Source organism: Camelus dromedarius, chromosome 16, assembly GCF_036321535.1.
Source record: "Camelus dromedarius isolate mCamDro1 chromosome 16, mCamDro1.pat, whole genome shotgun sequence".
Taxonomy (NCBI): domain Eukaryota; kingdom Metazoa; phylum Chordata; class Mammalia; order Artiodactyla; family Camelidae; genus Camelus; species Camelus dromedarius.
This window is the reverse complement of record NC_087451.1, coordinates 20,335,654-20,357,720: the sequence shown is the minus strand read 5'-3', so window position 1 is coordinate 20,357,720 and position 22,067 is coordinate 20,335,654. Positions and strand designations below refer to the sequence as shown.

Below are 22,067 nucleotides of genomic sequence, written 5' to 3'. Positions count from 1 at the left end.
CACAAGAGCAAGTCACCATGCCATGTCTTATTCTACCCCTGTCCGGGGTTCTCAGCCTTGGCTACACACAGAGTGGTCAGGGACCCCAGCGAGGTGTAGGGGTGGCAAGATGTTCACCTCCTCCCCAACCCTCAGCAGAGCTGTTGGAAGAAACAGGGAGAGGATGGGGCAGCAAGCACGCCCTGGAGAAGACAGTGAGGACCACTGCAGGCTTCTGCCCGCGGCCACCGGCATCTTCTGAGGACGCGGGCACCTTCCTAGTGGCCTGCGTTCAGCCATGGTGACTGTGGCCGTGAAGGGGGCAGGGCAACAAGTGAAAGAAACCAGCCGCTCGGTGAGATGAGCGGGGATACTAGCTGCGGTGGGTCATGTCTTCGTTCTCATCACAATTCGGTTCACGGGAGACTCCTGGAATGTCTTTATCCATCACAGATGGTTTGGGGAGATGATAAATTAATATCGTTTAAATGGAGGCATGGCTTAAATGGTTAAATGGTAACGTCTTCTTCTGACAGCTCTAAAGAGAAAGAGCCCCCGAGTCCATAAAGAAGACAAATGGTAAACAAAACCGCCTATCTTTCGACAGATTCCAAGACGAGTATCATTCACACACCGTTCTGCGGAGAAAGGGGGAAATTCATCTAGTCTGACTTTGTATAGGACAACGGTCCGCACCATAATGAGGCCTTCCCAGTGCTGTGAAATCGCGCTGAATAGCCGGAGAGTGCAGCCGCCTGTTCCCTGGGCATGTTGATTACGGTCCTTTGTACGCACCAGCCCTGCCAGCCCCAGTCTGGTTCTACACTAGGGGAGGGGAGAAAGAACCCAGCAAATGTGTTGCTATGAAACTTCCCAAATGGGGGGACGGCATGATGATGTTTGGGATGGAATGCCCTTGCTCCAAGCTGTTCTTGTCTGGGTCCACCCCTGCTCTCAACTGAACAAGATCGGGAGTCAGCCAATCACCAGCAGTGTATGGGTGGCCTCAGCACCCCAGCCTGGGGCTCATCCCAGGCCCCAGGAAGCCAGGGGGTAAAGAGGCCCCATGGCTATTTCCAAGCACTCTCAGGTCAATGGCCAACTTGAGGCAAGAGGCACTCCCAGTTCCCCATTAAGTGCATCTGAAACAGAGCAAAGCAGGGTAGCCTTCATCTGAGGGCTCGATGGCGGGGGTGCTTCCTCACCTACACAGTTTTGGAAGCCCCTGAGAGCAAACCATCAGAGATCAAGATGCTGGGACCAAACGCTTCCACAAAAGGAACCACTTCCTTAAACCATCCGGCCCTAGGGAGACAAGACAGCGGACTCTGTGGGCAGGTGGCGGGAAGGGGAGGAAGGGGTGGTGATGGAGAGACCCCTGTCTGAAGATCTCAAAGGTACACATCCCCTTGCTGGCATCTGAACTCTCACAGAACGGTTCCCGTCATGGTCTTCCTTTGATGGGAAGTGTTCTGTGGGACAACTGCAGATTCAAACTTCCCACATCCCCTAAGGGGGTGACACCAGGAATAGGAATGCTGAGGGGAAAGAGTTGAACTTTCAAGAGATGGCTTTCTTCACCAATGAAATGGCAGGACCTTTCAGGCCATATTCTTCTTCTCACCAATTAGAGAGCCGATCTTTGAGACATTGTCTTTTCTCACCAATCACAAAGCAGGGCCCTTCTAGCAATGCTTTTCCTCACCAATCAGGAGGCGGGATCCTTGAAACACTGTCTTTCCTCACCAATCAGGAGGCTCTGAGAGTCCCACACTTTCCTGCCATGTTTCCCCAGAAGGCTAAGCAGGTGTTCTTCTGAGCAGATTTCATCCTTGTATTTCTCCTCTTCATGAGCTTTTCTCCCAGGGTTCCCACCAAAGCAGCTGCTGTCCAGGGCTGGGGGGCTGGCCACAGCATTTGAAGTAAGACAGGACCACACCCTTGTCTGCCTACATCTGTCCCTCCTGGAAAACAGCGATGGGAGTCGGCATCTCCATACCATTTAACCAGAGTGGCAGAGCCCCAGAGGATGATCTGCAGGTTCCCGGGACCCTGAGGCTTCGTGACATCTCACTCCAACCAGTGAAAGGCCCTGTCCCTCCCCACAACAAAAGAGGAAAGGGAAGGGAGGCAGATGACAAGATGACCAAGGGCCTGCTCATTCCTGACTCCCCAGGGGACATGCCTTTCCTGCTCCAACAGCAGAAACTGGCACAGCAGGAAGTGACCACTGCCCTTCAGGCAGAGTCCAGCCAGACCTTCTCCACGGGCACAGGGCTGCCCACCTGAGTGGTCCCTGTTGATTAAAATTTCTTGGCCAAATTCCTAAGAAATCTGTGTGCAACCAGTTGTTTACATGACTCTGACTTCAATTTCTTCTGAAGAAAAGGGACAAACGTAGGCACAGGCAAAGGTACTGGCTACCTTCCAACTATATTCTCTGAATACCCAAAGCCCTCCTTCCCTGGTGCCCTTGCCTTCCTGCCACTGGAGACGTTTCTTGGGTCCCTTCACCCAGGTCACCTTCTCAGTCGCCAATCAGTCTCCTGGGGTTTTCTCACCTGGATCAGTTGTTTGTTTTAAGGTGGAAACAGCCCCGCTACCTTTATGCTTAAATTTCTCTCGGCAACCACCAGAGGCAGCCTTAAGTCCACGGATCTGGAAGGAAAGCTTGCTCCTATGTTGGGAGCCACCCTATTCATCGCTGCTGATTTGGAATCCAAGGGATTTCTCCTGAAGGAGAAAGAGTGGGAACCTGTTTTTTGGAGAAAAGCGTCCTGCACAAGCAGGGCTGGCTTCACAGGCCCCACACTCAGAAGGCCACATGCTGGGTTGAAGCTCTGATTGCTATTTTGAAATTCTTAGCAATTCCTGAACAAGAAGCCTCGTATTTTCATTTTGCACTGGGGCCTATGAATTATGTAATCGGTCCTGCACACAAGTGCCCAACATCTGGTGGATTTCCTGTTAAGAAGATGATACTTTGGCTTCATCCAAGGCTAAGGGGTGGCCTTCTCTCCTGCAGCTCATCATCTGGGCCTAAGTCTGCCATGGCTTGGGTCTCTTCCATGTCAGGGTCTTTACAGGCCCATGTTAGGCCCCTATCGATGCTGGCTTGTGGCCCAAGAGCCCTCAGACATAAACAGCTGCTCGGGAAGCCATGCTCACAGCAACCCCTGGCTCTAGGCCCCAAGATTTGGACCCAGAGAGCCCTGGTTCCTGGAATTCCCAAAAGCAAATGTAGGGTGGGGGTGGGGGGGCCCCTTCTCCCCTCCCCCCCCCCACATCACTAAATCCCCTGGCATTTCATCAGCTGCTCTGAGTCATCTGACCATTGCCTCATTTTGGTTACTGGGAGAAAACAAACTGCATAAAGTTAAAACATTAATGCTTGCTTCAGTGAACGAAAACAGAGTCGTCCCTCCCCACCCACGACCCTCCCCTCGTTTAATTTTTTTGTCCTGAGAAGTGAAACTATTTGCAGGTGGATTAAATGTTCCTTCTGAGCCCCTGCCCCCGAAGATGCCAACATCACTGCGAAGGCGCATCTGTGCGAGGGTTGGTGGGGCTGGAGGGGGGAGCGGGTGCGCACACATCCAAAGAAATGCGTCTGCGTGGTTTCGTGAAAGAGAGCCCTTTGTGCCGACGGTAAGCCCGGTGAACCTGACCCCCGCCCTGTGGTATGCGGCACACCTGTGCGGACGGAGGGGGCGGGGTGGGGCGGGCGCCCTGCGCCCTCGCAGGGATCACACCTCCTTTCTTCTCCTGGAGCCATTTCTCCACCGCCCCTTTGTTCCCTCTTATACCTCCAAATACCCGGGAGGCGTGCGTGCGCGCGTGCGATGATCTCGAGTGGGGACTAGGAAGTTGGGGGACAGGGGAGAGCGGCGAGAAGGAGGGGGCGGCGCGCGGCCCCGCCCCGCCTACCTTTGCAGGCCTTGCGGTGGGTGATGGGCTTGCCCAGGTCTCGGTAGTAGCCCTCCTTGCAGTAGTGGCAGTGGCGGCCCGCCGTGTTGTGGCGGCAGTTGAGGCAGACGCCCCCGCTCTTGCGCCCCGACAGCTTGTAGAGCTCCATGTTGAAGCGGCAGCGCCGGGCGTGCAGGTTACAGTTACAGGCTGCGGGAGGCAGGGACAGGGGTCAGGCAGGGGCGCGGGAGGCCCGTCCCCCCAGCTCCCCCGCCCCCACTGCCCGCCGGCCAGGCAGTCTTCCCTCCCGCAGCTTTGCCTGAGCTCGCGTTCGCATCCGTCAGCACGGATGGACCACCAGAGCGTACCGGAGCCGTTGCCAGGTGCCCACTTCCCTCTCAAATGCAGACGGTTCATTTCCTTCAAACTCCCCGCCCCCCTCCCCCTTCCCATCACACACGTCAGAAGCTTGGGCATCTTCCTTGTGCCCAAATCCTGCTTGTTAAGGGCTGAACTGTGCCCCCAGCGACCCCCCATTCATAAGCTGAAGCCCTAACCGGAACCACCGGGTATGACTATAGTTGGAGATACCTTGGAGAGGACCTACCTTGGAGATGGGGTTTTTAAGGAAATGACTAGATTAAAATCAGGACATTAGGGTGGGTCCTAGTCCAATCTGACCCGTGTCCTCTTTTTATAAGGAGGCAATTTGAATACATAGAGAGACAGCGGAGTGCACATTCAGGGAGGAAAGACACTATAAGGACACAGGGAGGCGGCCATCTGCCCGCCAAGAAGAGAAGCCTCAGAAGAAACCAACCCTGTCCACAGCTTGATCTGGACTCCAGCCTCCAGAATTGTGAGAAATAAAGGCGTGTTAGTTAAGCACCCTGGCCAGGGGTGTTTTGTCATAGCAGCCCGAGAGACGCGTGCATCTGCTCCCAGCCTCACCTCTGCCTTCGCACACTCCTCACTTCCATGAGCTCCCGCCACCAGGCTGGACTCTCCTTCTCCCAATCCTCCCACCACGGAGGACTCAGGGCCCTGCTGCACCATCTTCCCTCCCACCATCAACTTGGGCGACTTCCCATGGCATGGGGGTCCACGCTCCTGGCCGCGGGGTCCTCTGGACAGGCCCCCAGCACCCTTCTCCCTGGGCTGCCTCCGGCCCAGTCCTGCCTGCCTCTGCCTGTACCCCTTCAACTCAGTACCCTTTTCCCTCTGCTGGGATGCTCTTCCAGGCAGGCCTCGTTCATCTCCATGACAGTGACCACCTCTGGGCTCCTGATTCCCAATCCATGTTTTCAGTTTCTGCTCTGGGGTCTCCTCCTGGCCCCAGGAGCGCCTCCTCTAAACCCACTCACTGCTCTCCCTCCGTCAGGCCTCAGCCCTTCCGTCGCCTGAGCTGAGCCCTCTAAGCTCTCAACATGGTAACCAGGGCAGGAGTTCTAAGTACCTATCTGAGGATGTCTGGGACTAACTGAAAATCTTTCAGTGGCTCCCCAATGAATAAAATCTACATCATTTAACACGGACTCCCAGGCCCTGAACAAACTGGTCCTGCCTCTCCCTCCCTTTGCAGCTCTGCTCGCCCCACCCCTCACTCTTACACTTCAGCTGTATCAAACTTCTTGCAGTTTCTAGAGCCTGCCACCTGTGAGGACCCCTCCCCTGCCCCTCTGTGGCTCTGCATATGCTGGTCCTTGCCTCCTAGGACCCTCTGCTCTCAAGCCCCCTCCTCATCTGCCTGCATCCTTCTCCTTTGCATCTTGGTTTCCATGTCATTTCCAGGCCCATGAGCACCTCCTGCCAGCCTGGGTTCCACACAGTGAGGGGTGGGGAGGGGCCTCTGGGTTCCCCGGGGAATCAGCCCAGCCCCCACACAGCCCTCCTCACACTATCTGCTTCTTCTTGAGGCTTCTAACTCCGGGATCACTCCAGCCTCGATCTGGCCTAATCTTGCTCACTCTCCAACACAGTTTGCCCCCACTTTTGTGTTAAGCTTAATTTAAATCACATTTTATGTAATTGCTAAAGAAATACACATGTAATACCAGACACTTGAAAAACAAAAGCAGAAAGGAAAAAAAAACTGCACTCACATTTCCACCAACTGCTGTTAATACTGGGTCTTCCCTTGCAGGCTTTAATTCACATTTGCTCAGCTGGGGGGCTATTTAATTCTTCCCTACAGATGGGGTTCAACCTTGGACCTCTTGCTTCCTAGCCTATTTCCTCATAATGATGAACAATTTTTAATGCCAGGTAATGTTCTTCATAATTTTGAAAGGTAATCAAGTCCTCCACAGTGCGGATATAGGAAATGGGCTTGTAGGAATCAGAAGCTGATGCAGTTAAAAGCAGGGCCTCCCAGGGTTGGGCGGTGAACTTGTGTCCAGTTTTTCATTATTACAAACAACGCAGTGGTCACCAGTTCTGAACACACATATTTGCACTCAGCTCTGATGACTGGCGTTCAGTAAATTTCTCAAGGCAGACTCATTAGGTTAAACTGCGGTGTTTTTAACTTGGGATCCCAATTGCCAAATTGCCCTCAAGAAAGGCTGTCCCGGTTTACACTCCCCACCCCCGCAGGATGTGAGAAATCCAATTTCGCCCCACCCTTGACAAGAATAACAATACGCATTTGGTATCAGCATTCTTTTTTTTTTTTAACCTTTGCCAATTTGTCTGGAAAACACACATACACACACGATTTTAATTTGCATGTCTTTGATTACCAGTGAGGGTGGACATTCTCCACGTATTTGTTTTTCTATTTAGGTTTCTTTCTTTGTGTGTGCGCTGCCTGTTCCTGCCATTTGCCCAGTTTGCAAATAAGGTAGGGCTTTTTTTTTTCTTACACTGTCTAGTTCTCCTACGTACGGTGGATTAAAAACCATTTGTCTTTTTTACACACAAGCTGCAAATATTTTACCAGTTTCTTATTCACATATTACTTTTGTGATTAAAAAAATTGTTGCCTCTTGAATTTTTCTCTCGGATGTTAAGATAAGCTTCTTTAAATATTCTTCCTAGAGTCCCCCATAAATCACACACAGTTTGCAAGTAGAGATGGGTGAGGGCTTTAGAGGAGGTGCTCTGTGCGGTACCAGAGAAAAGACCTCAGCTCAAGCCTGAAGTCTGGAAGAAGCATCTGGAAGCCCAATTAGGCCAGAGAATGACTCCTGAGAGCCTTACAAGTGTCCCTCATCACCTCTGACCCTTGGGGCAGAGTTTAACCAGGTGCAAAGAAAGAAGCTGCAGCCACGCCCTGCCCACCAACACAGGGAATGATGCGCGAGTTCGGTGTTACTGCAGAGTCACTCACCCCTGGGTGGCTCCGAGGGGTTAAGTGACTTACCAGCCCAGGACCACGGAGCCAGTAGTAAATGGGGCCCATTTGGCTCCTGGCCCACTGCCCCAGAGGAAAGGAGCCACATCCCTGAAAGGAACAGCTGGGACTAGACTACCACCTGGAATCTGCACCGTTCCTACTAACACGGAAGTCAGAGGGCCTGGCATCCCTGCCCAGGGACAGGGATCTGGAAGGATGTGGGGTGCCCTTCCTCAGGAAGGGACAGGCTTCAGGAGCAGCAGCATCTTCTGGTCCCTTTTGGAGGCGGATGCTAAGCCTGTGTCCACCTCTGTAGAGTCAGCTCCAGCTGTCCCCCCATTCTCTCCCAGGAGCTCAGCACCCCACCTCCACCCCAAGGGGAACCTTAGGCTGGTGTCTCCCTTCCATAGGCACCTGACACCAACAAAGCTTCTTCCCCAACAGGTGGTCACACAAAAGAAAGCTCAGAGGCCGAACATCAAAAGGCAGGGCTCCCCGCCCCCCGCCCTGTCGCCCTCCTCTGGGAGCTGTCAGGGGACATCAGTGGCGATTGCCCGTGCTCAGGCTTCTGCAAAGCATTTTACAGCTTGTTTTCTTTTCTCTTTGTTTTATTTTCTCTGCACAAATGGAAAAATGCACTGGGCGATGGGGCTCACCTCTGGATCGCTCGGCCCCAACAGAGACGTCGCCCAGCTCCCAGGCTGTCCCCAGCCCCTTCCTTGGAAAGACACCTTAATCCCCGATGCCTTCCTGTTTATCTCCTGCCTCTCTTGGAGGCAAAAATATTGGGTATTCGTTTCATTATCAGATTTCAAGGCGGAAAGGAGAGGGCAGATTTGTGAGAACCGAGGGGTCAGCCCAGGGGAGAAGGGAGGGCGGAGGGCAGCATGATGTGTGAGGAGCCGGCACAGGCTGCATCCTGTCCTGGGGTCCCCCAGCCACCCAGAGAGAGCTGGTCTGTTCTGGACCCCAAGCTCTGCACCTTTCTTCAGCGGTCACATGGGGATCACCAAGGACACATCACACGCGGCTGCATTTCAGACCCAGGGGCATAACACAGGGCAGGAGGTGGGAGGAAGAGAGCCCCCGGACCCACAACCAGAAGCCTGACAGGGAAAGGGGCTCAGGAGATGGGGGCCCATTTTCCTCGCCCATCTGAAGGTCCTCTAAGTCTTCTTTTAACGTATGCCTGTTACCACCATTCCTTAAGCTTCTTCGAACCTCTCCCACCAACACAGATTGTCCAACCCCTCACCACCCCCAACGGCTCAATCAACACACACTTAGGTGCTCTGGCTTCATGCCAGGCCCTGTGCCACAGGCCATCAGAGAGACAGGGATGGACAATGCCCTCTCAGCTACCCAGGGGCTCCCAGTCTCATAGAGGGAGGGGGCAAATGTATGCTCTTGGCAGCAAACTTTTAGATAAAGCAGGACACATGCTCAGCTGTGTTGGTTCCTGGAGGACAGGGACAGTGTTTGTCCTTATGTCGTCCAGCCCAGAGCAGACCTCATTTTGTTATACAAATGAGAGAGAGGGAGCAAAAATGAGCAAGCAAGAGAGATGGATGGATGGGTGGGTGGATAGATGGGTGGATAGATGGGTGGGTGAGTAGATGGATAAATGGATGATGGATGAGTGGGTGGGTGGGTGGGTGGGTGGATGAATGATGGCTGGATGAAGGGGTAAGTGCATGGGTGAGTGGGTGGGTGGGTGGATGAATGCGCAAGTGAGCGTTTAGGTTAGGTAGGTAGGAAAGTAGGACTGATGGAGGATTGAGCGGTCCACCTGGATGATACCCTCCACCAAGACATAGCCTCGTGGCGTTTGTGACCTTCTTTTCTTGTTGCTTTGCACTACTTTAAAGTTCTCTTGTTGCTTTAACTCATTGATTTAGCTTCTGTCTGCTCATGTGGACTGCAGTGCTTTAAGAAGAGCCCACATCTAGGATGCCTTGGACTCCTCCCAGGACCTCGAGTAAATTCTTGCACACAATGGTGACTGAATCCACATCTGTTGGTTTGATAAGCTGTCCAGACACAGACGTCGACCCTCTCACAAAAGACCTGATGTGCTGACCCTCAATCCCACCAGGGCTCTCCTAGGCCCAGAAAGAATCTAGCAGACTTTGTTAAGCCGTATCCAGGCCCTGTCTCTCAGAGACTCGGGCTTTGGCTCCCCTAGATGTCATGTGATTTGGGGGGGGGGGGGGCTCATGGACCAGGACAGTCCTTCAGCGATGGGCTTCCTCAGAGCTCCAGGCTTGACGCGGTGCCCTCCCCACCGTCCCCACACACAGAATTACTCCTAACATTCTCCTTCCCTTCCAGGTTGCCCAGGTCTGTTCTGCAGCACAGCAGGGAACTCTGGTCCTCTGTATCTGCAGCTGCACTGCCCCAAATAACTGGCCCACATATGCTCCCTCCTGGGCTCTGTATGCATGTCCCTAGCCCTCGGCTGCCTGGTAAAGGGGAGAGTTCATGGCAGGGCATCTGTGATGGAGGAATGGGGAGAGATCTGGTTTCAGGAGAAACCTCTTAAACGATTGGTTCAGAATAACAAAAATATTTGAGAGTTATTTTTAAGAGTTTGGCATAGTTTGTATTTCCTTTTATTTATTATTTTGTTACTCTCCTTGGTATACTGTTTATTTAGAAATTCTTTGACCTTTGTTTGTAAATGTTGAGTATTCTGCCCTCAGTGGTGTCGTCTCTGAGCCCAGTTTTCAGCCTCTCCTGAGATGACGAGGCTGGGCAGTCACCGCTCCCCATACACCTGGCTCCTGCCAGCACCTGGGGACCCTGAGCTGGGCTCTCAAATGGCTCTTTTTGGAAAAGGGGCTGAGACAGGACCGGCCCAAGCATTTCTGGAGCCCTGAACCCTTTCATGTCTACAGGTGAGCTGGGCATAAGAGAAATGATTGCTCATGTAGATAAATCTGCAAAACAAATCCCAGACTGTAGCTTTCATTTTACTAAAGGTAAATGTGGTAGCTGGCGAATTTATTTATTCACTCACCTGATATTTACTAAGCACCTACTACGTTCCAAGCACAATGCCAGGCGCTGGGATAGAATAGTGAGCAGGACAGAGCGGGTCCCTGCCCTCGCAGAGTCTTCAGAGGTACCCAGCATGAAAAAGTCTGGTTAATGTTGCTGTCACTGTCACCTCACTCCAAGGACTACCCCTTCCCCCTGAACACAAGGCTGAAAGCTTGTCACCGGAGACATCAGCTGGCCAATACAATGCAGCAGTGACCAGCCGGGGTGTGCCAAAGAGACTGGACAGCTGGTAAGAGACTAGAAGCATCTCACAGGAGCCGTTTGGTTCCAGTCAAGGCTTGAGGGCTTGCAATCATTTTCGGCATGTCTTGGCTGATTTCAAACTGAAACACTGTTGGAAAGCACCCTAGAAATGGCCAGGAGGACTGGACAACTCGCTTGTCTGGAAGTAAAGTCAACAGTCCATGCTGGGCGAGACAGTGCCCGGGTAAAATGAGGATGCTCTGCGGGACTCCAGGGGACTCCCAGAGAACATGTGAGGGAAGACGTGGCCCCTCAAGACATGAGACGGGGCCACCAATGACACCCACAACCCTGCATGCATCTGCATGATTGCTTGTTCATTTCTTCATTCAACAGATATTAACAGAGCCCCTTCGACGTGCCAGCCTGTGAGTCGAGAAGCACAGCTATCGTAGGGTTGATCCTGCTGCGTTTCGCTCTTTCAAGACTATGACCTCCTCTTCCTTCTCTCGAGTTCTGGTTTTCAATTCAAGAAGCCACTTCAAGAAGCCACTAATCCCCTCCCAAGAACCCAACATGGGATGGCTCTCAAACGTGGGTGCCTAGAATTACTGGGACTGCCTGCCAAAACACAGGCAGCTGAGCCAGCCCCGTGCCCAGGGGCTTCTGACTCAGCGGGCTGTAGGTGGCGCAGGAGAATGTGCACTACTAACAAGTTCCCAGGTGACGCTGACGGATGCTGCCCACCCCAGGACCACACTGTGAGGGCCGCTGGTCCAGAACGCACGGAGGAGAAAAAAGATGTCTGAAGGCAAGGCTCTAGGGGCTCACGTGAGAGCATAGTTATGATTAAGCTCACTCAAACAGCACACAGCCGATACAACATCACAAGGCTGCAAGGATGAAAGGCAAGAGAACTGGACCTGATCCGGGAAACCTGGGACCTAGGCGCTAGTCCTGGTGTGCGCCCCTGGAAAGCCCACTTGGCCTCTCTGAGCCTCCATGATTTCATTGGGAAAATGAGGACACTGGGTCTGATGATCTGACTTCCTTCCTAGCCCTGAAAGTCTATGGCTGTGCAACACCAAACTTCTGGAGGTAAGGGACAGATTCCAGTCGGCAGGGAAGCTTTCGGGAATTCAGGAGGGGTGTGCTCCAGCTGTGAACAAGCCACAGGGGTGGAACTGAGTTGGGCAAGGAGCAGGGTGGCAGGAAGAGCAGTAAGACCACTCCCAGCCTGTAGGTAGATCAGAGATGGGGCATGATGGTACCACGGCCCTGAGGGGCCATCTTACAGACTTCCACAAGCTCAAGGTGGAAGTGATGTGGGCCTACAACCGGGGAGCAGCCTCAGCAGGGGGAGTAGCTGACAGGACTGGTGACCACCTGATCCAGAAGGACTACTCTCCAGGGTACTGGGCAGAGGAAACTATTCTGAGGGAGAAGTTAGTCCACTTTGGGGCACACGGGTTGGGTGGGTGGTGGGGGTCAATGGGGAGACCCTGGTGAAAGGATTTCCAGGAGGGCAGTTAGCAACAGGAACTTCTCCGCTGGGCCCGAGAACCTCCTAAAGTCAAGTTCTCACAGGGAGTAGCCCACTGACCTCTCTCCAGGTCTCTCTGCCAGCGCTTCCTCTCAGGAGACAGAAGGCCTGCAAAGCCACATTTTTTTTAAAACTTGAAAACAAAATCTCTTCCCCCTGCCCCAGACCTGTGCTTGATCTCTGGTGTCAGAAACAGAATGGACAAGAGACAGATTAAGGTGATAGGAAAAATGAAAAAAAAAACAAAAAAACAAAAAAACCTGAGAAATGCTTTCAAAACCCAGTCCCCGAACTCTGTCCAGGAGGCTGGCCTTCCCAGCGGCCAAGGCGGCCAAGGCGGGCTTCAGACGGTTTCTGATAAAGTCCCAGGAGAGAAGTGGCCTGTGTTTGTTGAGGGCTTAGAGAGCTTTAGAGAGTGCGCACACAAAGGGGCCCTGTCAACAGCCCTTCAGGCCGCTAACAGGGCTGAACAAACACCAGGGTAACAAGCTCTTCACACCTGTGGGGCTTGGGAAAGGCCGGGCCCCTTTGTCAAGGTATCAGACAAAAGAGCGGCTGGGAGCCGCCGTCCCCACCCAGCCAGACCCTCCCGGGCTTCTGGAGCAGGGATGGGGGCGAGAGCGGGGGATAAATCTGAGGTCTCTGAGCAGAGAAGTAAACTCCGGCTGGGCAGGGAGGCGATGGATTAACACGGTCCCGCGCACAGGCTGGTGACGAAGGCCCCGGAGGGAGCATTTCCTGGGTTGGGCTGGGGCCACCGCAGGAGGCAGGGTCACAGGGTGCGTCGTGGCCTGGTGGCTTTCTCCCCAGAGATCTGTGCGATCTGTGCGGGCGACCGGTCCCCTCCCCAGGGGACTGCGCCCGGCCATCCCCCGAATAGGCTTGACCTCACCGTCATTTTTTCCACTGACTTTTTTTCCTCTGTAAACATCGTAGCTTTTTCTTTCCCCTGCCCTTGTTTGGCTGCTGAGCCACCTCCCCCTAAGGCTTTGAACCGATCCCTCCTAACGTCTCCCAGGCCTTTTGCTGCCGAGGAATAACTCAGGGCTCCTGCCGCACAAACATCCCCCTCCCAGTGGAGGAAATGCCGAGGAGGCTTTGGTGAGCCGGGAGGAGCCGTCCTCAATTCTTTGTCTGCAGGGCCATTCCTCAGATCCTCCCTTCCCAGGGCCCCGCCCCAGGAACCTCCCTCAGGGACTTCAGCCGAGGCCCACGGTGGCCAGCCTGAGTGGCATTCCCAACTCCAATCGACCCCCCACCCCAAATCCCTCTTCCAGCCCCTCCTCTCCCCTTGCCAATACCCAGTTCTGGTACCTTCCACCGCAGCGGCCCACTGACTCCAAGATGCAAACTCTCTTGCCCTCAGGGGTACCGGTTTCAAAAGAGAGGTCCAGAGACTAGGAGTCTTGCTGCTTTCTTATAACAGGACCCTACACGAACACTCCCACCCCACCCCCGGCCACGTCCAAGACCCATCAGCCGAGCAGGAAAAGGGGGTGTTGTCCTCTGAAGGCCAAAACAGGATCTTGGGGCTGGTGCAGGGAAGGAGGAGGGCTTCCAAGTTTTCCTAGTTTATCCTCTTGTCACAAAAGAAATGAGAAAAAAGAGTCAGGGAGACCTTGCCAAGGACCTGGAACTCGTTAGGGAGGTCTTTCCAGACCTCCAGCGCGGCGAGGTGGCATGGCCCTGGGCAGAAAGAAGTGCGATAAACCCCGTGGTTGCTGGAATCCATTCCCGAAGGCCAAGACTTTTCAAAGGAGAAGAGGCCGTGTGAGCAGAACTCCCCCTGCAGCTCTGCTTGCCACAAGATCCTCTTTCCTCGCGGCCTCCCCACCCTGCCCAGATGCCCGTCAAGAGCGCGGGGGCCGCCGTCCAGCCCGCGTTCCCCAGAGGTGGTGCACACACTCCCTGTGCTTTATTAAACAGACATATGAGGGCTGATCTGCCAGCCGTGCCGGCCAAGTCTGGCCCCTGCTCCCTGGAGTCGTTTCCCATCTGTAATGGGTCCCATCACCGAGTCTGGCACATGCCAAGCTGCAGGCTCCAGCGGCAGTGGGAGAGGCTGGCAGCGAGGAGGTTTAATGACTTGCAGCCGATTCTGGTCCCCTGACACCAGGCAAGAAAACACGCAAATCCCGGGACACCATTCCCACTCCCTTCCCCACTGGGCCACGGCCGCCGTGTACTTCTCTGCTGGGCCAGTTATTTAATTCCACTCTTCAGTTAACTCTGACTTGGGCTGCCAGCTCCAGAGACAAGCTTAGGATGCAATCTACCCTGCTACTGGGATGTGACGCCGCACTCAGGGCCACGTCAGCCCAAGAGATGGAGGTTCACGTGTGTGGATGGGGACAGGCTGAAGCTGGGGTCCCTGTGGACCCCTCTAGGTCAACGCTGACGTGCTTTCTCATTTTCCTGATTCCCTCTCCGACAAGGGTTACCAGATGTAGCAAATAAAAATGCGGGATGCTATAAACACAGGGAACTATAGTCAGTGCCTATAGTGAAAAAGAATATGAAAAGGAATATATATATAACAGAATCACGATGCTATACGCCAGAAATTAACATTGTAAACCAACTATACTTCAATTAGAAAAAAAATGGGATGCCGAGTTTAATTGGAAGTTTAACAAGTCCTTTCGAGTCAAAAATGCTGAACTCCAAGGGTTGTCTGATTCTTCAGTTGCTGTGTGGTCAGTGCCTCCCCCAATCACTTCTGTTTCTCCATCGGCTCACTGAGAACAGAAATCTCCTGTCTGAGACTATGTGGTGATGTAAAAAAAGGAAAGACTCTGCCTGTCTGATGACCCCAAAAGTGTTCTTGGGGGACCCCACCATCGATGCTGAGCAGACAGGCCACCACTCTGTCCCCATCAGGCTCTCCAGGGGCCCAGTACCCCCCAGCATGTCCGAATTTCACCTGCAAAAATCTCACATGGAATCTCAGCCCCGTCCAGGGCAAAACAGGAGGAGAAAGGCTGTTACGATCAGCATGGCCCAAACTCTTAACCCAAAAAAAGGCCATTTTTATCAAGACATGCATTATGGTAGAACTGATTACACTGTGAACCCCAATTCCAAATCCAGTTATTTTAATCAAACTGGTAGGTATAACTTATTCATAACTTACTTACATACCAGTCAAGTGTTGATGAGATCCCATTTACAGACTTTAACTACATACCACATCACTGAAGAATGTAGGTGGCCTATCATCAGACAGAGGGAGTGACAGGGAACAGCAGGTTCCAGCTGACCTAGGATGGGCCACCCCAGGAGAGAGTGATCTCACCGTTTCTGGAGGCATTCAAGTAGAAGGATGCAGTACAGGAGATTCCAGCTCTGAGGACAAGAGAGAACCAGACAAAGTCCCTTCCAACTCAGCAAGCCTAAGAGGAGACACTATTCCACGTCTGGGCTGGGAAAGCCTTCCAGGTCTGAGGCTGCAACTAGCCTCGTTAACATTCTGATACATGAGTTAGTGGAAGAGGTACCCTGACAAATCCTCCAGTCTGTAAACGACCCTGAGTCAGAAGGAGGCAGCCAGAGAACTTCCCTGTGGGCAAATGTGGGGAATTTATTTGCAGAAAACCAATCCAAATGGTCCTTCTTGGAATGACGCCTCATGTTATCAGCTACAGCTCTGGAGAACGGCATGGGGACCAAGGCCACCTCTTCACTGTGGAAAGATGATGGCTCTGTAGCTGGGCATCTTCTGAAAGAGCTCTGATCTCAGAGCCGTGACATCAGAACAGTGATGGCTTAGCTAAAACAAACAAACACCCAGCCACTCTTTCGGGGTTTTAAAAGCTTCAGGGCAGACCGATCTTCTGCAGAAATGCACCAATACAGCTGTATGCAGCTGGCATCTCTGTGACGGTTGGTGACAGGAAGCACTGGTTATTGAGTATTTTAAATATCTCCCCTAGATTTAGGAATAAGCCATCCCGGTGGCTTGCTGACTCTCTCATGCTGAAGCTCCCAGGCAAGAATCATGCAAGAGACTGGCCCTTACAGGAGGGGAGAGGGTCCCGGGATGACTGGGGCCCTCCACTCTCCTCCCCCAGGGCCGAATGCCTGGCTCACTAACAGGCAGAGCGATCTGGCTGCACTGATCGGTCTCAGCACCCAGAAGGCATGGCTGCTGAGGGTCCCCCGGGCATATCAAAAACCCCGTGGGATGTCCAGCCCCGCTAACCGGCAGGATCCTGGCTGAACTCTCTCCTGCTGCTGGCTTTGGGACCAGGTCTTCTGGGGTTAACATGAAAGGTTGTCTCCTCCTCGAGGCCTCACCCCCAAGCAGGCAGGACTGCGGGTGCTAGGGCACTGATGTGTCCAGGAGGGGTGAGGACCTTGGGAGCTCTGAGAAAGGGATGACAGGGGACACAGGCCAGGCCACAGCCTGAAGGACAAGATGGGCAGGCAGAGGGGAGCAGAGAGCGGGAGGTGGGATGGAGGGCAGTGCTCAAAGATGAAACAGCTGACACCCGGCCATCGAGACTCACTTCAGCCACTACGACCATGACGGGAGCCGCCTGGAGCCTGTGCACTAAGGTAGGACCAGACACCCACGGTGTCTTGACTCCCAGAATCTCCCCCGAGGCAGGGATCACTAAGTCTGCCCCAGCACCTTAAACTGATGCCCCCTCACTTACTCATCCGTGAAGCAGGACCACCGCCCGCAAGGCATGCCACGGAGGGAAAGGAGGGCCACATGGGCAAGGGTGCAGAGGTCTCCAGAAGGGTCTCCCAACCCTGGACAGCCCTGGACTTGAGAAACCACAGGAAACTAACACAAACACCCTTGCTCTTCAAAATGCCCCACGATGCATAACTTTATCCTCATCTCACCAAAGGAAGCCATCAAATAAAAAAGATGGAGGACCAGGGCCCTAACCTGATATACCTTCTCTGCCGACTTCTCACAAAGAGCAGGGGAGGGAGGCACTGTCCTGCCCATTTTACAGGTGAGGATGTCAAGGCCCCAGGCTGAGCCCACACGGCTCGCAGAGGCTGCCGGGAACTGTAACCCGGCCTGGCTCCAGCTCCCAATCCCGGCAGGGTCCAGTTCCCCCAGCTGCCCGTGGTGGGGGTGGAGCCCTGCCCCCCAGGACCTCCACCTATGACTTGGTCGGCTCTGTAACCAGAACAGAACCATTTAAGGCACAAGCTGGGCTGGGCTGGGCAGGGGTTGTTTAATGACAATAGTTCCCCTCAGGTAAAGTCTTTGGATGTTTTTCCTTGCCTTAAAATTAGGGGGTTTGGGAACCAGACAGGTTCCTTGGACAAGTTGGGGGGGTGGGCCCTGCCTGTGAAGGCCCGACATTTCTTGGCCCTGGTGCTTCTAGCTGCTTTGGATTTGCTTAATTCCCCGGGCGTCCTCTGTAATTCCACAGTAATGTCGCTTTAATTGTCCCCAAAGCGGCCCATTCTTCCTTTATTGTGCAGTAAATTTCCCTCCAGAGTTCGGATTTCATGCGCCTGCCCCAGTCCGGGAGCCGGGCGCCCAGCCGGCCGGGGTCAGGGTGGGGGGAGGCCCCTGTCCCCACGCAGGCCTCTCGTCCTGGCTGCCGGCCCTTCTCCTGCTCGGCCGAGCAGGGGCTCGAAGCAGCCTGGGGCGGCCATCAGGTCTGGGATGGGCACACTGGCAAGGAGGCGGGAACCCTGGTCTGTGGCTCTGTCTGGAAAACGAATTAACTGAACAAATGCAAACACGACGGGACTCATTAGGCCAGAGTCGAGACTGGGCTGCACCCGTTCATCTCATCAGGAACTCGAGCAGGAGCTTGGGGTGCTGAGGAGCGGTGCTGGGGCCTGCCCAGCTCTTCCACCTGGGCTGCCCAGGCCAGACACCTGCCTCCCGGCCAGCTCCGCCATCTGTAATGAAGAGTAATTACGAGCACCCCCTTATCAGCTGAGATAAGGCACTGGGGGGAGGGGGAGGGAGCCTGGAGCCTGGGCACCTGAGGTCAAACCCCGTCTGCCCCCCACCAGCGCAGTGTACTTGACCTTGGGTGTGTTCATGGAGCTCTCTGCGCCTCCGTTTCCTGAACTGGATGAGGACAGCAATGGTGCCCACCTGGTTAACGGCAGCTAACCCAGGGGACCAGTAACTGAAATTATTATTATCATCCTGACAGCACAGGTCCAGGCGTCTGTGGAAGACGTGGATGCAGGGACACAAGGCTAAGAGATGGCTGGGGCCCTGCCTGGAGTCCCCAGGGGAGACGGAAAGAAAAGCTGACAGCAGTACGCTCACCCATGGGGTCCCCTACGGGCAGAGCCCGTCCCTGGAGACACAAGGCCAGCTCTTCCCCGAGGGCCCTTGCGGACTGAGATGGGACTCTTCTAGCCGGCCTGACCTGCTTGGTGCTGAGTTTTAAGGGAGCCTCACCGTGACAGTCTTTTCTTACCAGAACCTGAACCATCTAGGACAGAGTAAAGAACGATACAAAAGAAAAACAAAATCCCTGAGCAGGAAAATGGCGCTCACCACTTTCCTCCACTAAGACGGGTACGCTTCAGCCCCAAAGGTCCCAACCCCAGATGCTCGACGCTCTCCGTTCACATGGAATTCTAACACAGCGGGAAGGAGGGGAAGCTGCGCTTTGTCGAGAAATAGGGGACACGACGACAGGCTAGGTAGGAGCCAAGAGCAGCATGAAGTGCGAGGGCCACAGAGCAGGGCCGCTGCCGGCCCCCTCGCCACGCCTCTGCGGCAGGAAGCAGGAGTCACTGGTGTCTGCAGGTGGAGCTGGCGGCACCCTCAGAGATGAGCCCGCCACCCCTCCTGTCCTGGCTGGAGGAGACGGAGCTTCCGGGGGACCTCTTCGTACATCTGAGGCTCAGGCGCGGCCACCCCTCACCCCGCGGTCACCTGGTCGCGTCTCTGACTTCTCTCCTCCCCTCACCCTGCCCCCCTCTTGGGTCACCCCGCCTCCACCTGGTAAGGCCTGGGGTCCTCGGTCTGTGGTCTCCTCATTGTCCAACCTTGCCCCCTCCCCTCTACTCCTGTCCATGCTGCCAGTCCTGCCCTGCTGAAGAAAGTCACCCCACAGGGAAGGTGGACATTCCATAAATCCAGGGCCACCGGTCTCCCCAGACAGCCACACATCACCCACTCCAGGCCTTCAGGTCCTCGCTCAGCTGGTTCTTCTCCGCGAGGCCCGGCCTGACCACCAGCCCTGCCCTCCCACTGCTCTAGTTTCCTCCGTGGCGTTTCATGTTGTAACATCCACATACTTCGCGCGCTGACCCTGCTTATTACATCATCTTATAACATTACATAGCACACGGTGTACGCAGCCATCCGTTTACTGTGCTTCTCCCATCTAGAAGGTAATAAGCTCCATGAGGACTGGAAGTTTTTTTCTCCTTCTGTTCACTGACACATCCCCAGGGCCTAGAACACAGTGGCTGCTACATAGTAGGTACACAGTCATATTTGTCAAGTCAAGAATGAGTGAATGAATGAACGAGTGGGCCCTTAAGATTTGCCAACTCTCTCTCCCACTCCCTGGAAGGACTCTCTTTTCCAAACACTCTCCAGCCTATTTTAAACCTCCAGCCCCCATCTCCCTCCTCATCTCCACACGTGCACTTTGTGGCTTCACCTCCCACTTCTCAGAGGAGGTGGAAGCTGTTAGGCTAGGCCTCTGACCACCCGCTGCCCCCAGCCCGGAAGCCCCTCCATCGGGGCCGGCACCCTCCTTCCTCCCGCTGTGTCCAGCCAGCCACTGCATTTTGGACGCTGACCCATCATGCCTCTGCAGGAAACAAAACCCATCTCCCATCCCTTCTCGCTCAGATGCTCTGGCTCTCCCTTTGTCTGCCTTCATCCTCTCATCCTACTGGCAGTTACGCAAAAATCGCTCCCCTCTCGAAAGCCCTCCCTCCAGCCCACATCTCCCGGCAGCCGGCCCCCCCTGGCCTTCCCAGCTCAGCTCACCAGCCCTCACCTCCCACTCACTCTCCACTCTGTCTCCTAGTCCACGGGAAACCTACGTTCAGGCCACCCACAACCATGATACTTACTGCACGTCCAGTCCAGGCTGCCATCTGTCCTGTCCCTCTCGGCAGTTTTGACAGCGCTGCCACACCTCTCCCACAACTCTCTCTTCCTTCCATGTTCAAAGGCACTTCAAACTTAATGGTCCAAGCTCAGCGTCATCATAATCCCTCCCAGACCCAGCTGTCTTCCAGGACACGGTGCTTTCATCCACCCACAAGGGCAAGCGGGACTCACAGGAGTCACCTTTGCCACCTCCGGCTTCCTTAACCTGTTGTCTGACCCATCACCAAGCCCTGTTTACCTTTGAATTCCCAAATCTCCCCCAAATCCCTCTGCTTCATTTCTCAGTCCGAGTCCCCATCCTCCCTGACCTGCCCAGGGTCATGAATTTGGGCTTTAAATCCGCGGGAGGGCTGGCATTTGGTTCTGAATCCTCCAGGGAGACCATCTTTCCCCTCTATTCAGTGAACAGGTCAAAATGGGCTGATCTCCGGGTCTCCCCTCTGCACTGTAGGCCTGTGTCCTGTGGAGTGTCGCCCTCTGGGCCTGAGCTTTCTGTGGCCACCTCCTGTTAGCCATCCTGCCTGTATCCCTGGGCCTGAGTCCCACAGAGCTGAAGCTGTGGGTGGGAAGGGTCTGACACACACCCTCCCATCCGGAGCCCGCCCTGGACTGACTCACCTCTGTGACCCACTTTTACGCCATGGGCCTCAACAGATGCCTTCATTCCCTTGACAGCTCAGTGGTGCATTTTTTTTTTTAAGTTTGTGTTTTTGTTTGTTTCTTTAAAAAAATTTTCCATCCTGTACTTGCTTCCATTGCCTTCAGAGGCAGGGTAGCCGTTCCTCTATATGCAGGGTGGATACGCCGCTGGCCAGGATGCCCCCGTCCTCCAGAGCGCCCGCTCCTCATTCCTGTCCATGGTGAGGACCTCCCCTTTCCCAGTGACCCAGAGCAGACACAGCCCGCACCGCCAGACGGATCGTTTAAGAGGCACTCAGCTCTCCTAGACGCCCGCTGACTCGTGTAAGTGTGTTGGCCTCCACTCTCCAGCGAAGCCAGCACTTAACGAACTGAGGTAACAACCCATTTTCGGGTCACGAGATGGGCTTAGTGGGTTGTGGGACAGGGTTAAAAAAAAAAGAGAAGCAAATAGAAAATCTCAGGGTGGATCACTCATAGCAAGGGTTTATTAAAGTTTTATTTTGGATGGATGGGTGGATGGATGGACAGATGCGCTAGGTCGTGATTCATATGGTAAATGTATTTTTACTGTGTGTCACGGTCCAAAAATGCTTCATTTAAATTCCACTGAATGTGGTTATGCTTAGTCCTTGAGGACGAGGGCCATGTTTTCCTTCTTTTCCTATTCTCTCTCTGGACATGGAAGCATGCTGGGCTCATTGGAGGTTCTTGGCAAACACAGAGAGAGACACGGAATTGAGTGAGTTTCTGGAGAAAGTGAGGAAATCATTGGGAAACTGACGCCCTGAGGTGTGACAGGGGCTCTTTCTCTTGGAACTGGAATCTCTTAGGTCCCAGCAAGCCCTCCACTTGCACTGCGTCAGGGGAATTCGGGTCTATCCTTGCAACGGCCTCACCGTTGACCCCGAAAATTCAGCGAAAATTGGTTTTCCTCAGTGCACTACATCAGGGGAGCCTGATAAATGTGGGCGGCGAAGGGCAGGCCTGAGAGATCGCGGCTGCCCGTGGGGGACACGTCCTACCCACGTGGCGTCAGGCCTGGGCTCCTGTCCCCCACTCCTTCCTCCTGTCTCCACGCCGCTGCCCTATCGATGGGTCTGAAGTGGCTCTCTTACGAGGCCCCTTGTTTGGTCAGGAACCTGTTCAGGCTCCACAGAGCCTAAAGGATGCGTCTAGATTCCTGAGCTCGGCATTCAAGGCTCCTCGAAACCTCCCTGATCCCTGTGCCAGTGTCACCCCCACGACTCCCTTCCCCTGCCAGCTGCGCTCCAGCCCCGCCCACTAAGCCCCCTCCTCCGTGATGTCCACAGACTTGAGCCCCCCAGCTGCCCCAGCCT

General features: G+C 54.3%; 1 protein-coding gene across 1 annotated transcript in view; it reads right to left on the bottom strand.

Annotated features, from left to right (window-relative positions):
• Positions 1–22,067, bottom strand: part of NTN1 (netrin 1) — a 163,460-nt gene that overhangs the window by 58,803 nt on the left and 82,590 nt on the right. Inside the window, exon 3 of the mRNA XM_064495264.1 lies at positions 3,907–4,095. Within this exon, the coding sequence (XP_064351334.1) occupies positions 3,907–4,095 (189 nt within the window). The remainder of the gene's footprint in view (positions 1–3,906; positions 4,096–22,067) is intronic.